General features: G+C 56.3%; 1 protein-coding gene and 1 long non-coding RNA gene across 8 annotated transcripts in view; one reads left to right on the top strand and one right to left on the bottom strand.

Annotated features, from left to right (window-relative positions):
• GRB10 (growth factor receptor bound protein 10) overlaps window positions 1-15,694 on the top strand; it is a 150,708-nt gene that overhangs the window by 80,051 nt on the left and 54,963 nt on the right. For 3 of the 7 annotated variants that reach the window (XM_049641234.1, XM_049641232.1, XM_049641233.1), the window contains 2 exons: window positions 5,076-5,295; window positions 11,670-11,811. In XM_049641234.1, the coding sequence (XP_049497191.1) occupies window positions 5,150-5,295; window positions 11,670-11,811 (288 nt within the window). In that variant the 5' untranslated portion in view covers window positions 5,076-5,149. Of the gene's footprint in view, window positions 1-2,000; window positions 2,392-2,709; window positions 2,901-5,075; window positions 5,296-11,669; window positions 11,812-15,694 lie in introns of those variants that run through there. The other 4 variants (XM_049641235.1, XM_049641237.1, XM_049641236.1 and 1 more) reach the window with 4 other exon arrangements.
• Window positions 12,067-13,142, bottom strand: LOC125929780 (uncharacterized). Its single transcript, XR_007459962.1, has 3 exons — window positions 13,042-13,142; window positions 12,356-12,452; window positions 12,067-12,218 (listed from the first exon to the last, which is right to left on the bottom strand). It is a non-coding gene; the product is annotated as an uncharacterized LOC125929780 (long non-coding RNA).

The raw sequence follows: 15,694 nt of genomic DNA, 5'->3' as shown, positions 1-15,694 counted from the left end.
GATCGTGATTGGCTCCCTTGGCAGCCAGCCCCCAGCCCGTGGTTACCTGGTGGCTTTCCAAAAAGCACCTCATTAACATAAACTCAGGTGTGGTTGGAAGGGGCTCCTCATGAGTAACAAAAGGTGATGTTTTATAAAAGAGGATCCTTTCACCTTTATGAAAGCCCTGGGGCTATCTCAGGAACCACTACGATGACGACAACAACAGTAACAACAAAGACCAGGCATCAGAACAAAAGATGCCCCCATTGCTTTTATGGTTTAGAAAATTATAAGGATCTCAGGAGCCCAGTGCCAGGATCCCCAAGATCTCTGTTTCCTCTTCTGTCACAGCCTCACAAGTACCATTGATTTTCTTTTTCTTCCTTTTACTTAAAATCACCTATCACTCTTTAGGGATTTAGCATCTTAAGCAAGCCTGCCCCGCCCTGCCTCACTTACCAGCCCACCTTCTAGACGAAGATGGGAGGAAACAGACAGACATTGCATGTTAACAGGTGCTCACGTGGGTCCGGGAAGAACGGACAGTATACACGTGTATCTTGAACACCCCGGGCACGTAGCGTTTCTTTAAGGTGCCAGTGAATGCAGTGAAGCGGATTCAATGAATGTCCTGTTTCCTAGCCAGTGAAGGAGGCCACTAGATGGCGCTGTGGACCCAACAGGGCGTACAGGGAGGCTCCTGGGGCTAGAAGGCTGAGCCTCGCCTGTAGCTGGCGCTCTCCTCTGTGCCCACAGTCAGCTGGTGAGCGCCTGGCCGCTTCCTGGTTGGCTTACGGAGGACGTGTGCCCCGAATTATCTATGAGCCAAACACAAATTTGGTTCACCGACTTTGTATCTGTTTTAGAAGGAAAGCTTCCTCCGGGTGCTGATTGATGGCAGTGAGGCCAGGCACGCATGTGGGTTTGAGATCAGATGAGCTGTTCAGATATTTGGGACAAAAGTCAGTGTCCAGTTTGGGACTGGGTTATTTGCGGAAGCAAAGCGTCTATTAATAAGTTGATTTACAACCGTGTTGTCTGACCTGTATTTGTGCAGTAAATACATCCTCCTGAATCCGCGTGACGTGAGATGGAGTGTGTAAAATTGTTTTACCTTCCCCTTCATGTGCCTTCCAGGGGCGGTGCGGTCTCATGGAAAGTATTTTGGCATCAAGTTTGCACCAAATAGATACTTAATCTTAGCACTCATTTCCAGAAGCATCTGTCTTGTGCTCGCCCTATGTGTTTGCTTCTCTGCAGAAGGGCTTTCACGGGGCGGGTGGTTGATCTCTGTGGTGGGTTCATGTAGGGACCACAGGGACAGGGAAGGCAGGTAGCCATGCCACACGACACGGGACGTGCTCACAGAATGTGAGCCATTCCGAGCGTTTTTGCGAGAACTGAGTGTCACGTCAGTAATGCCTTAGTGGATTCCTATACCGTAGTTCAGTAAGTTTTCAGGGAACATGATGGCGAGTGTCTTCCTTCAAATCAATACTTTGTGACCCCTGCTTGGAAGATTCCATTGTTAGCCTGCGCTAGATTTAACAGAGTGTAGGTAAAATCCCAGAACCCTAAGTGAGTCTGTTGTCTGGACAGGTGAAATGCTAATTGAGCAACAGGAATTTTAAAGTTTGTCCTGGGCTAGGATATTTTAGATTCTTTAAAAGGTTTGGTTTTGGGGCACTGGGGTGGCTCAGTCAGTGAAGCGTCCAACTCTTGATTTTAGCTCAGGTCAGGATCTTAACAGTTTGTGAGATTGAGCCCCAAGTTGGGCTCTGTGCTCACTGCGTGGAGCCTGCTTGGGATTCATTCTCTGTCTCTCTCTCTCTCTCTCTCTCTCTCTCCCCCTCCCCCAATTGTTAGCCTGCTTCGCTCTCTTTCTTTCTCTCATAGTGAATAGACATTAAAAAACAACAAAAAAAAGAACTCTAACAGTGAGCCTCTCTTTCTGCCTGACTCCTCAGGGGGGACAGAAGCTCCCTCCCCTCCCCTCCCCCACCCCCCACCCCCAGGCATTCCCAAAGGCTGGATGGATAGCTTCTGTGAGCTCTGTGTTTCACCCCATGTTGATTCTTAAATGGTCGTTAAGAGAGAAATACTGAGTTGTTTGTAAGATGAGTTAGGGCGGCCTAGGCTTAATCGTGTTCCAGAGCTCAATCGGGCAACTATTACATGGAAGCTAAATGTGAGTGCAGGATGCATTCTAGAACCTTCCTGAAGCCCCGGACTCGTGAGCCCTAGTGTGACTTGTACCTCTTCTGAGAAGGCGGATACTGTGAGGTCTCAGTAAATACCCAAGTGGCTGGCTCTCTTCAGGTAGCCGTCTGTTGGTTTTGTGCTTGCCGAGTTCTGCTTCCTCAGTTTACAGATGTGGCCTCCGGACAAGGGACGAGGGAACAAGGCTGTGTGCGTACCTCTCCCTCCCGGGGTCTGGATTTTCCCACTCCTCCCACGTAGCTGCCTGCCCTCTGAACCCTAAGCAAGAGCTCTGCCTGCTGACTCTGGCGTTCTCCTTTGTGATAGATTACTTATTGATTACACGGCTGTCATGAATTACTAATTCAGCCCTGTTGTCCTTCTGATATCCGGCCGCGGGATTAATACTTGACCGTGCACAGGCCAAGCGCTGGCAGCGTCTCCTGCCTTCCTGCACAGGCCCTGGGGACGCGAGGCCCCGGTCACAAGTTTCTGGTCGGGATTTCGGTCCGTGTCTGCTCTGCTCAGACAGCTCTCGGTGTTCTCAGTTCCAGCAGCGAAACCGCATTCCTGCTGTTTCAGAAGCATCCGATGCTCTCCCGTCTGTCCGTGTGTCCATCCTGCTCAGGGCCCAGTGTGATCCATCTAAAGCCTGCTGTGTATAATCACCCCGTCCAGGCCTTCCCCAGACCCCTCTCCCTGGCACCATTGCCTGCAAGGTACAGAACGCGGTGGGGGATGTCTGTGACCTTTCTTTCTGCTTCTACCTAAATCTTCCCAAAAGTGCTCTCCTCCCCACCCTCCGCTTGCAACCTCCCGCGTTCTCTGCCCCTTTGGCCCGCGTGCCTTCCTTTTTTCTCGCTGTCTTGCTTTGCTCCGTTTCTTGTGCCCTTTTGCCTAATGAGATGGAGAAGCTGAAGCAAAGAGACCCGAGATGTTTCCACAAGGACTGGACAGGCAGGGAGGGCAGATCCCAGAAAGGTCCTTGAGCTCATGCATTGAGCGCACACCTGGTGAGGCCAGCCTGGTAGCTGCAGGAAGTGTTTTCAGGTCGAAGGTCCGCCTCTTGGCACCGGCGTGCCCCTGGGCAAGGTCCTTGCTTCCCCCGGGGTCTGTTCCTCAGCCGTGGGACCGGGTGGCAGTCACGGCGTCTGTGATGGCACAGGCAATAGATGAGATGGATCTGTGCCCGGCTCTGCCGCAGGGCGGGGTGATGACCGGCCTCCTGCCCTCACCCACCCCCGCGGACCCCGGGTTGGGTTGTAGAGGCTGAGAAACAGAAAGCCGGGCCTGGTGCCGCGGGCGGGGGGCCCGTAAGTGGTGGGCTGGGGCGGTGGGTTCACAGGGGCCTTCCCGTCGGGGGAGCTTGTGGTCCCGGCTTGGCAAGGGTGTTGCTGTCTTGGGCCCTCAGCCCCTCAGGCTGAGCAGGTGTCGCTTATGGGACCAAGTGGGCCTGTGAGTTAGGGGGACTCGCGGAGTGCCCCAGTGGGCGAGCGCCTTCACACGTGCCACGTTCGAAGTGACCGAGCGGAAAACACAGAGAAGGGGGGCTGTGCTGTCAGTTTCCAGCGGGTTACAAACAGGAGAAGCTAACTCGGTAGCCCCAGCCCACGATGACCAGGGATGCAGGATGCTTTATGGAGCTTGCGGCCGGAGTACGGCCGGGCCGTATCAGGAACGTGCACTGAGTCACGCTGGGCTGCTCGGAGCCTGGCCTGTGTCCCCAGGTTTCTGTCTCTGCCTTCCGCCCTGGGCGCTCCCACATCTCTGGGCGTGCCGGGTTATCCCCTCATCGTGTGCAGTCAGGGTTCTTCAGAGAAACAGAACCATTAACATGTGCATTTATACGTGTATGGGGAGGGGGGTGCAGGTTAAGGAGTTGGCTCCCACGATTGTGTAGTTGGACGTCCAGAATCTGCGGGGTCAACCGGGAGGCTGGGGGCCCAGAGAGGAGTTGCAGTTCGAGTCCGGACGCAGAATTCTTCCCTCCTTGGGGGACTATGGTCTTTTTCTCTTCAGGACCTTCACCTGATTGGATGAGGCCCACCCACATTATGGAGGGCAATCTGCTTTGCTCAGAGGCTACTGACTTAAATGGTAATCTCATCTAAAAAATACCTGCACGGAAACATCTAGAATCAAGTGTGACCAAATACCGGCGACCAAGCCAAGTTGACACGAAGAATTTCCCATCAAAGTCTCTGTGTGTGCCTCTGCTATTTTCTGACCTTCTGTCTGGCATTCCCTGTGCTTCTCTCTCTCTGCGTCTGCCTCGGGCCTTCTGTGAGGACAGGCTTCCTCAGGCTCCCAGGCCAGTCGAGGGCACCTGGAGGTCTGCAGGTGCATGATTGATCCGCAGCCACCCGTGAGCCCGTCTGCGTGGCTTGGGCCCTCCTGGAGCTCTTAGCTGGCCCAGGCTGCTGTCTGTGCTGGGTGCTGTTCTGTTCCTGTGTCTCTCTTTCACTGCTAGAATTTCAGGGAAGGGAGAAGGCCTGACTTGCCTAAGTAGAGCTCGATGTCCACCTGTGGTCTGGCCACCTGAGGCTGCGCAGCTGTGACTGCGTGTGGCCTGTCCACCCCAAAGGGGGTGTGAGCTAGGCAGGTGCTCCGAAGGGTGTGTGCAGCCGCTGGGAATGCGGCTGGACCGTAGTTACCAAGTAGCTTCTGGAATGTCAGCAAACATCAGTAGATGGAACACGTACGATTCCTTACAGGATGTATATCCTCAGTTATGCTCCTCTGCCTTCACCTAATAGTTTAAAATATTGTGAGTTTTGGAACCTGAGCCCTAAGATGCCCGTGTGGCCGTGGCCCCTCACTGCTGCTAAAGTTTTGTCTTGTTCTGTTCTGTTTTGTTTTTTTTTTTCTCCCCTGCTTTTGCCTTTAACGCCCAGAGGATGACGTAGACCTGGAAGCCCTGGTGAACGATGTGAGCGCGTCCCTGGAGAGTCTGTACCCGGCCTGTAGCATGCAGTCAGAGACGGTGCCCCTGCTCCAGAATGGCCAGCACGCCCGCAGCCAGCCGCCACCCTCAGGAACAAGGTCCCTCCAGCCGCAGGCGTCCCCGCGACTGCAGGTGCAGCGCTCAAAGCCTGTGCACATCCTCGCTGTCAGGTGGGCCCCGGGGCCTGGAGGGCCTCGTCTCCGAGAGCAAGGGAGGGCCATCGCACGGACACGATAGCGCCCCCTGCTGCGTAGACACGTTCCTTGTCTCTGTGCAGCCCGTGCCCAGAGTGGGGTGGGGTGGGGGGACCTGGGGCAGTGGTGTCCCCTGGGGCTGTCAGACATGTGCCACCTCAGACCCGTGGACGCATTCCATTTGTATTCCTGGAAATACCAGGGCTGGGGGGAGGGGCTCGTGGGAAGCGGGGTGGGGGGTTGGGCTTCCTTGGAGGCGGCAGATCTCGGATTTGGGTGTTGAAGGGTGAGTGGGAGTCGGTGGGCGGCGGGCGGGGAGAAGAGATTTCGTGAGCAGAAGAGAGGATTCTCGTTGTCCCGAGGGGCAAAACTTCCTCCCTTTTTGTATGGCCGCACGACACGGCATTGCGTGTTCTGCGTTTTCCTCACCGAGCCATCCGGTGATGGCCAACGTGGACAGCACGCTAAGTGAATGAGCCTGTCACAGAAGGACGGTGCCACACGGTTGCACTCACGTGTCGCCTCTAAGGTGGCCGAACTTCTAGACGCAGAGGGTAGGAGTGCTGGATGCCAGGGCCATGGGGAGGGAATCAGGAGATACGGGACTGAACGTCCAGAGTGTTGGTTTTACAAGACGAGTCAGTCCTAGGACGTCTTGCGGCATGGAGCCCACGCATGACGGCGCTGCTGTGCAAGGAGGGAAGAGCTTCCGCAGTAGCGATAAAGGCAGAGGGAGCGGTTGCAGGCTGTGGGTGATGACAAGCCGGACTGGCGACAGATCGCGTGTGTACTTACGACACACCCAGTCGTTCACGTTAAACACGTACAGCGTTTTGCGTGTCTGTCACGCCTCCACGGGGTGCTTTGCACACAAGATGATCCCGACAGGTGCGGGCCAGATCCTGAAGGCGTCTCTGAGCCCTTCAAGGGGAGAGACAGGGAAAGGATTTGAACAGGCCAGCGAGGAGATGGGGTTGCGGTTCTGGCAGATAATTCTGGCAGCCTGGTGTCGGGGTGGTGGGCTAGACCACGGCTGATTTGGAGGCCGTTTCGAGGACCAGCCTAGAGACGGTGGTGTCCTGACCCCGATGAAGAGGGGGATGGATGGGAGTTGTCACACCCGGATTTGGGAGGGGGAGGGGCAGAGCACTCAGGGTGTCTCTACCCCGTCTCCGGGGCCCGGGAGGTGGGTGGACCAGTGTGGCCGCCGCCCAGTCGCTGTTGGCTCTGGAGGTTTTCAGGTGACAGTGGAGGGATGGGAGCGGGCGAGGGACGGAGGCCAGCCTCCCTGCACTTTCTAGTGCAAGGCTGTGCGGGGCCCTCCATCTTGGGCCTCAGTCAGGCTGGGGTTCTTCGGGCTGGTGGTTCCTCAGCACTGCATCTCCTGGGGATCTCGCTTCCTTTCCTTGGGATGGGGATAGGGCAAGGTGGTCCTCTCTGCTTCCAGAAACTTCTGTGAGGCTCTTTCTGGTCTGACATCCCAGGTCTTCTGCACCTGGGTAGCCCTCTTGCCAAGGTAGCCTGTTGTGTCTTGGGGAGCTCAGAGCTGTCTGTGGAGTGGGGTGTAGCAGCTCTGTGGCCTGCGGTCGGCCACCTCTCGGCTTCCTGCCTTTCCTCCCCTCCATCGTCCCGGTGTTTATACCTGCCTGTGCTTTCTTGAGCATCAGTCCTGTTCTCTTGGCCCTGTGGAGCTCAGTCTGGAGGGAGACTTTTCTCCATGTGGCTGGGGTCTGGGGTCTCTCAGTCACCCATCCCTGGAAGGGTGGGAGGCCCCTGGGAAGACGGGGTTGCAGCCCCAACAGTGACGGTGCCCAGAGCTGAGTCAGGGCAGAGGATGGCACAGGCAGACCTGGGACTGTTCGTTGCCCAGGGCCCTTGAGCTAAAGTTCGGGCCGAACTCAGCCCTATGCCCTGGGGTTGCCTGTGTTAGGTCCCACGGGGGTACACGGGGCAGGCGTGCGCCACAGGGCATCTTACTTTTGGATGTGTTTAAAAAATGGGGTGACCAATATGGGATACCCAAAGATTTCTTTTGTAAGTGAGGCTTTATGTTGAGCATTTCCTGTGTATGGTCTCTCTTGAGTCCTCACTTATTAGCTGACACAGTGGCCACCACAACCATACGAGGCGGGTGATGTCATGGGCCTCATTGCCCAGGTGAGGAAACTGAGGCGTGACAGGCCCACACGTGGTGAGTAGGGAGTCCGGATGCAAACCCAGGTGGAGGGGTCCTGACCGGCTCAGAACCCACTGGGTATGGCACTGTGTCTGAGACCCGCAGAGTGGGGTGTGGGGCACAGACAGAGGCAGGTGCAGAGCAGACACTGGGGAAGAAGAAGTGGGCTTCCTGGAAGAGGCTGCAGCTGGGCCGGCTGATCCTGAGGAAGCTGACAGCAGGGAAAGCAGGGAGCGCGTTCTAGCCCAGGCAGGCGGCGGAGCCCAGGCCTGGCCGTTCTCGTCCCCGACCCCCAACATCCCTGCATCTTCGCCCCCTTTCTGCGTCTCGCTCCATAACTGGGCAGGGACGCAGCCTCTGGAGCGGGGACGTTCTCCGGCCTCGTGTAGTGTCCCTCGTTTTGCCGTGGCCAATGCTTGCGCACTGCTGGGAAGCCAACGTGGGACTTTTCTTGTCCTTTTAATTTTTAAGAATAACATATTGACGTGAAATTCACATCACATAAAATTAATCACTTCAAGTGTCCAATTCAGGGACACCTGAGTGGCTCAGTCGGTTAAGTGTCCGACCCTTGATTTCAGCTCAGGTCATGATCTCACAGATCGTGAGTTCGAGCCCCGCATCGGGCTCTGTGCTGACCGCAAAGAGCCTGCTTGGGATTCTCTCTCTCTCTCTCTCTCTCTCTCTCTCTCTCTCTCTGTCTCTCTCTCTCTCTCCCCCCCTCCCCCCCCCCACTTGTACTCTTCTCTCAAAAATAAACAAACATTAAAAAATTAAAGTGTACAATTCAGGCACATTTAGTAGACTCCCCAGCATTGAGCTGCCACCACCTCTACCTAGTTCTGGAATGTTCTCCCTGCACAAGAGGAAACCCATACCCATTAAACAGTGTCTCCACACCCCTTCCCACAGCCCCTGGCAACCACCAGTTTGCATACATTCTGTTGCTACGGATTCACCTGTTCTGGCTGCTTCATCAAAAGGGAATCCTACAGGGTGTGACCCCCTTGTGTGTCCAGCCTTGCTGACTTAGCATGATGTCTGTTTTTGTTTTGTTTTGTTTTTTAATAAAGACGAATTTTTGAAAGCTCAGTTTTACGTTCATAGCAAAATTGAGAGAAATTTCTAAATGTCTCCCATGTACCCCCTTGCCCACACATGCACAGCCTCCTGCATTACCTACATTCCCCACCAGGTGGTACCTTTGTCACAGTTGGTAAGCCTGCGTGGACACGTCGTCAGCCAAAGTCCGTGGTTTACCTGAGGGTTCGCTCTTGGTGTTGGACATTGTATGGTTTGGACAAATGTATAATGTATAATGGTACAGTACCATACACTGCCCTAAAAAGCACAGCTTTCATTCATTCATTCATTCATTCATTTTGAGAGAGAAAGAGAGGGTAAAAGTGAGCGAAGGGCAGAGAGAGAGAGAGAATCCCATGAGGGGCAGAGAGAAGAGAGGCTCACCTGAACTGGGGCTCGAACTCACGAACCGTGAGATCATGACCTAAGCTGAAGTCAGAGCTTAACCAACTGAGCCACCCACGTGCCCCCCGAACACACCGCTTTTAAAGGTTTTCAGAACAACCCTGTTCAGAGAAGTTTCTGGGAGCTTTAGAGCATCAGAACATTGGCATCTTGTATATGACTCGGAACAGACTTTTATCCTTGTGCTTCAGGAGAGTCCCCTGTCAGTGGTCGTCGGGGCTCTCCTCCTCCTCTCTTGCTCCGTAGGACAAGGGACAGCGAGAGAGCCAGGCACTTGACCGTGAAAGAGGCTGGTGTGGGAAGAGTGGGATTCACTGACAACGCACATCTGCTTTCTGGGACGTTATGGGGGCGCCTCAGAGGGGCCGCGGCACCCCCCGGCACTGACCCCATTCCCGCCCCAGGAGCGTGCACGCCGTAGATGGGTGCATCCTGGTCCCCGTGGAAAGGCTGGGCGGGCCCCTCCCGCATCAGGATCGCTTGGTAAACAGAGAACCTGTAAAGTGATCGCTGCAGTTCTCTAGTGGCAAAACTCCCAAGAAAGCGAATGGATCGTTAATTTCGTCGCACTGTAAAAGGAGTCCAAAAAATTCTTGGAAGACTCCGCCTACAAGGGCTTCTCGAGGCTTATGTCACGGAGGACCAGGGATACTGAGCGGCAGCAGGGCTCACGCCACCGCTCAGATGGGCGTCTGGACAGTGTTGCCCTCCGGAGGACAGGGGCTCCGCTCCCGGGGAAGTCCTGGCAGTGTGGACAGGAAGCCCCCCGCAGGACCGCGGGAAAGCCTCAGCAGTGTGGATAGGAAGCCACCGGTAGGACCCCGGGGGAGCCCCGGCAGTGTGGACAGGAAGCCCCCCGCAGGACCGCGGGAAGGCCTCAGCAGTGTGGATAGGAAGCCACCAGTAGGACCCCGGGGGAGCCCCGGCAGTGTGGACGGGAGGACCCCGGGGGAGCCCCGGCAGTGTGGACAGGAAGCCACCGGCAGGACCCCGGGAAGCCCCGGCAGTATGGATGGGAGGACCCCGGGGAAGCCCTGGCAGTGTGGACAGGAAGCCCCGGCAGTGTGGACAGGAAGCCCCCGCAGGACCCCGGGAAAGGAAACAGAGGGGGCACTTTGCAGCTGTTTGTCCTTCGACTTTGAACTTTATTCTTCTGGTTTCATAACTGCATCTGATTCGTCACCCTGTGTGTGTTTGGCTTTGCCGTATGACGAGTGGGTTTTGCGTTCTTAGGAGGAAATGCCAACAAGTAGGCCGCCTGGTCCTCGCTCCACAGTGGCTGTGACGGGAAGACAGGCTTCCGTGTCCTGGGGAGGATGGCTGCTCGCGGCCTTTATTTCCGATTCGGTGCCAACAGCCTTTTTTGTGTAACCAAGCACTCATCCCACAGCCCAGACGAGGACACGGGGGAGCCTCTTCTCACGTTTTCACGTGTCTGGACGAGTGCTGGCTTCAGGGCCATCGAACGTAGCTGTTCTCGTGAAAGCGCTCTTACTCACAGAACGTCTTCACACTTCAGTGTTCAGGGAACAGAATCCATGAGTTGCTTGGAGAAGACGTCTAGGATGTGTCATGCACAGAGCGTGGTTTTTGTTTTGTTTTGTGTTTTTTAAAGTTTATTTATTTTAAGAGAGACAGAAAGAGAGTGTTAGTGGGGGAGGGGCAGACAGACAGGGACAGGGGATCCGAAGCGGGTTCTGTGCTGACAACAGCGATCCCGACACGGGGCTCGAACTCACAGACCGTGAGACCATGACCTGAGCCGAGGTTGGATGCTTGGCGAACTGAGCCCCGCAGGCGCCCCTTGGAGCATTAAACGTCCTCCCCAGCTGTTTAATGGGTGAGGGAATCTGTACCCTTTGAGTCTGAGAATGGGGGAAAAAAACAGAAAGCAAAACTCTTGGTTGTGGTACAATGCACGCAGCCGGTTTTTTTTTGTTTTTTTTTTTTTATTAAATTTTTTTTCAACGTTTTTTATTTATTTTTGGCACAGAGAGAGACAGAGCATGAACGGGGGAGGGGCAGAGAGAGAGGGAGACACAGAATCGGAAACAGGCTCCAGGCTCCGAGCCATCAGCCCAGAGCCTGACGCGGGGCTCGAACTCACGGACCGCGAGATCGTGACCTGGCTGAAGTCGGACGCTTAACCGACTGCGCCACCCAGGCGCCCCAACACGCAGCCGTTTTTAAGTGCGCCATCTCGTGACGGTGCCTATGCTTCCGTTGTATCTCTAGAACTTGCTCATCCTGCAGAAGCGACGCTCTGTCCCCGTGAAACCGTGACTCCCCGTTCCCCTCCCACCAGTCGCTGGCATTTTCCATTGTACTAGCTAGGGGCCTGGAGACCCTAGGTACCTCACAGAAGTAGGATTGTACAAGATCCACCCTTTTGTGACTGGCTGATTTCACCCAGCACAGTGTCCTCAGGGTTCATCCTGGTTGTCACCGTGCGTCAGAATTCCCTTCCTCGGTCGGGCTCAGTAGTGTCCCCTCATGTGGATAGACCATGTTTTGTTTATCCATTCCTGCATTGGTGGACCCCCCAGGGGACTGATGTGACCAGTCGCGCTGGGAACACAGGAGTGAGTCCATCTTTAGTTTCCTTGGGGACACCCCCGGACGTGGGACTGCTGGGTTATGTCGGGGGATGGCAGCTTTTAATGAGCGGTTGTGTCTCTCCTCCCAGACGCCTGCAGGAAGAGGGTGAACAGTTCAGAACCTCGTCTCTGCCGGCCATCCCTAACCCTTTCCCAGAGCTCTGCGGCCCCGGAAGCCCCCCGCTGCTGACGAGGGGCTCCTTACCTCCCAGCCAGGCGGCTGCAAAACAGGTGAGCGTGCGGTCCCGGGTTCGAGTGGCAGGCCACTGGGCTGTGGGATGAGGACAGATGTGCTGGCTCATTGTTTTCAGAAGGGAGGGTAGGGTAATTGTGGGATCTTTTCATTCTTTTCCTCTTGCTACTATATTTTTGCCTTATAAAGCTTTCTGATTCATTGGCCCGAGTTCCATTTGTTAAGTCAGAGATGTATCTACGTGTTTCGGAAGGAGCCTCATAAAAGTGACTAAGAAAACAACTTGGTGCTAAAAAACAAGTTTTATTTCGTTCCCTGAAAAGAATTCCCCTGCCACATCATCTTCACTGGCCAGGAACTCTGGATAAGTGAGGCGTTCCTCAGGTACCTGAACTTGAGCGTAGTTGAAGGCTTTCCGTATTATATTCCTGATCTGGAATATGATCTGTGCAAGGCAGAAAAACTTTGACCCAGGAGATGACAGCCACCTGTTTAAACTAACAGGTTTCTGCCTTAAAAGTAGCACCGTGAGCTGGATATCATATAGCCATTGTCCTCTGAGAGGAAGCTTCAATAACTTACCCAGCGTTGCATCGTCAGTGGTCAGCTTGTCAGAGAAACAGGCTGGTGGCTCCGCCCGTCCAGGTTGGCATGGCCTGGGCCGCAATGGGTTGCAGGCCTGGGAGGGAGACCCAGTGATGCTATACTGTGTGTGTGTGTTGGGGGGGACGTAAATATCATGATGACAGTAACCTCTAACGTTCACGGAGTGATCCCTGTATGCCAGCTGTTGTTCTAAGTAGTTTCCATGTTTATTTGTTCGCTTACTCCTCAGAACACCCCTAAGAGTCAGGTACAAATGTTTTCCGTTTTCAGTTGGAAACTAAAACCCAGCTGTAATTGTTGGGGCTGGGCGGGACCCCAGTGTGTGTGGTGGGGCTGGGCATGAACCCCCAGTGTGAGCAGTGAGGCTGGCTTGGAGCTGACGTCAGGATCCAGAACTTCTGATTTCAGCCATTACGCCAAGTGTCTCCTGGGATCTTGATAATCTTTCTTTGCACCAAGTGTATTCCAGAAGTTTCTTTGCCTCCTAGAATCACGCTCTTTCATTCTGTCTGCACTGTCCTACCTTTGCTGCCCTCAAGCGTGATGGCCACCCCACTCCCCCCCCCCCCCCCCGCTCTGCACACCCACCCCCCCCGTGCCACCACCACGCAAGGCCTGCCCTCTCAGGTCTCAGGCTCCCTCGCCAGCTCCTGAGTCCTGACCTTGTGCCTCCAGGGTGGGCTGCGGGGTCCCGCCATCAACACTCAGGAGGTGAGGTAAGTGTCCTTGTCCCAGAGTCAGCGCTGGCTGGCTGGCGGGGCTGCGGCTCCTCGTCACATGCCTCCAGGACATCTGGGACGTCTGCCCCACCGGTGACCTTCTGCTTCAAATAAGGGTCTAGACAGGCTGTCTGTGGATTGGTCACCCAGCTTGTTTACAGCGTCACCCGTCCTAAAATAAGACCGGGAAAATTTTTTCTGGCTCCCGCCGCGGTTGGCAAGAAAGCAGGCCTCCACCCCCACGGGTTGTCCAATTCTCAGTAGAATCCGGAAACTCGGAAATTTTGCCTGCTGTTTTTCTCGGGATCAGAGTGTCTGCACTGGTGTCTGTGTCTCTGTCGCCCGGTTCCCTCCGGCTGGCTGGCCCAGCAGACACGGGAAGGATGCTTCACACTCTGCTGTACTGGTGGGAAGTCCACGCTCCTCATGTTGGAACCGGCCCAGGGGGACGCAGCCCATCCCCCCCCCCCCCCCAGGTTCTGACCTTCGCTCTCGGAGCCCCGTGGCGTGGGCACCGACACCGCAGTCACCCCGAAGGCTAGAGATGCCGCACACACAGCCTCTCGGTCCCAGACGGTGAGGGCGTCGCTGCCTACGGTCAAAGTCAAAGGCGTTTGGGCCCCTTCTCCCCACTTGCCTCCAGGGGAAGGGATGCTTGGTGATCCAGCTCCTTTCACACGAAGTCAGAGGGAGCAGCTGGATCCTGTCCAGCCGGGCTCTTCCGAAGTCCTTATAAACAGGAGGCCCCATCACATCGCCTCGTTGGCTGAGCACGGCGTGGCCAGCGTGGGAAAAGAAGAGAGCCGATTGCCCCTTCGGGACAGCGAGGCAGTCCGAAGCAGCCTCTACCTGTCCCCGAGTCAGAGGTTTGAACAGCCGTGCGGAAGGGAAACCCACCCATCCTGCCCGAGGTACTGTGGCTACGCTGTTCCACACTGTTCTTCCAACATCCCGGCAGCCTGCCTTCACCTTCCTTTTCCAGCGACCCTTGCCAGATGCTCGGGGGCAGGAGCGTCAGGTGCAGTGTCCCTGCACCCAGCTCCGGAGAGCGAGTGCTGTGATGTGGGCTGGGTGCTGTCTGCTGCACGGGCGTCCCGCCCACCGTGGTGCGGGGGGCGCCCACCTGGTGCGCAAGACCCCTGCCTGGCGGGACAGCCCCTGTGGCTGCATGCAGGACCCCGGGACAGACAGCTGGGGGGCGGTAGGCACGCTGATGAGGTCGCAGGCTCCTGGGGGTGTCGTTCTGTCGCCTGCCCGGTGGGGTTCCTCCGGAGACATGCGAGCTGCAGGCTGGTTACCCCGCGGGGGTGGGGGAGGCAGCCGGGTTCTCCACTCAGAGGAGGGCACAGAGAATTCAGCCAGGGGCTGTCCCTGGGGTAGAGGAGCCTTCAGCCACAACACTCTGGGGGCATTTCTGACCCCTCCCGTGCGCGAACTTCAGCTGTCACCTTTGAGCCCTGCTGCGTCCAGACCCTGAAGCTGGAAAGCCCTCGGGGAGCTTAGTGTCATATCATCAGGTGAAGGTGATGGAGTAGGTGGCAGTGATGAACCAGAGGAAGTCATTACTCTGCCAGGAAGGATTGGGAACCCTCAGCAGCATCCCTGGGGGTGCAGATGCCCCTGGTCAGGCCGTGGAGGTCCTCCCACGCTGACCCTGTCAGGGTCTGTGTCTTCCCTGTGGCCGGTCCTCGCCTGAGCCGGCCCACGTCTGCACAGTCGGGGCGATGTTGTGGACTCCGTGTTTATGGCACCCCCCCCCCCCCAGTCCACGTTGCAGCCCTGCCCCCAGCAGGATAGCATGGGGGGAGGGGAGCGCCTTCGGGAGATAGGTGGGTTTAGATGAGGGTGTGGACTGGGGCCCCCACGGTGGGACCAGTGCCCTTATGGGACAAGCAAGCAGTGCACGACTTCTGTCTGCTGCAGGTGGTAGGGAGAAGGTGGCCGTCTAGGGGCCAGGAAAGGGCTCCCAGCAGAACCCCACCCTGCCTGGTCTCAGACTCTTGGGAACTGTGAGGAGTCTGTGCTGTGCGAACCCACGGCTGGAGCCAGTGGAGACTGGAGAGTCCTGGAGTTTCTCGTGAGCGTCCTGGCACCCCCACCCCCTCTGCCACCAGAAGCCTTAAAACCGTGTAGATGAGACTTCACTGTGTGGGGACCAGCCCCTGACAGTCGCTGTTCCTTCCTGCGAGCTCTGCTTCCCGGCCTAGATCTGGGGTCCTGACAGGCTGTCCGCCACCCCCATGTTGGCCCCCTGGCTTTCACCATAAAGGGGCGGAGGACCCACTGCTGCCCACCCGCCCGCCGTGCACCACTGCCCACAGAAGCAGCACAGGACAGGTGACCTCGGCCCCACCCCGGCTCCATACCCGCACCTGCCTCCACCTGCTCCCAGACCTGACCCGTGTGAGCTGCTCACCGTCGAGTCAGCAGCCTGGCCGATGTTGGGAGTCACTGGGAATGTCTCCTGCATCTGGAGCCCGTGAGCCCAGTGCACTTCCGAACCCCAGTGACAGTGACGTCTGCGCCTCCTGTGTGGGTCCTCCCAGGCTAGTGCGTGCTCTAGGGATCATCTTAAGACGCCCGCTTGTCAGGTTTT

Source organism: Panthera uncia, chromosome A2 (assembly GCF_023721935.1).
Source record: "Panthera uncia isolate 11264 chromosome A2, Puncia_PCG_1.0, whole genome shotgun sequence".
NCBI classification, from domain to species: Eukaryota; Metazoa; Chordata; class Mammalia; order Carnivora; family Felidae; genus Panthera; species Panthera uncia.
This window is presented reverse-complemented; position numbering and strand designations above follow the sequence as displayed.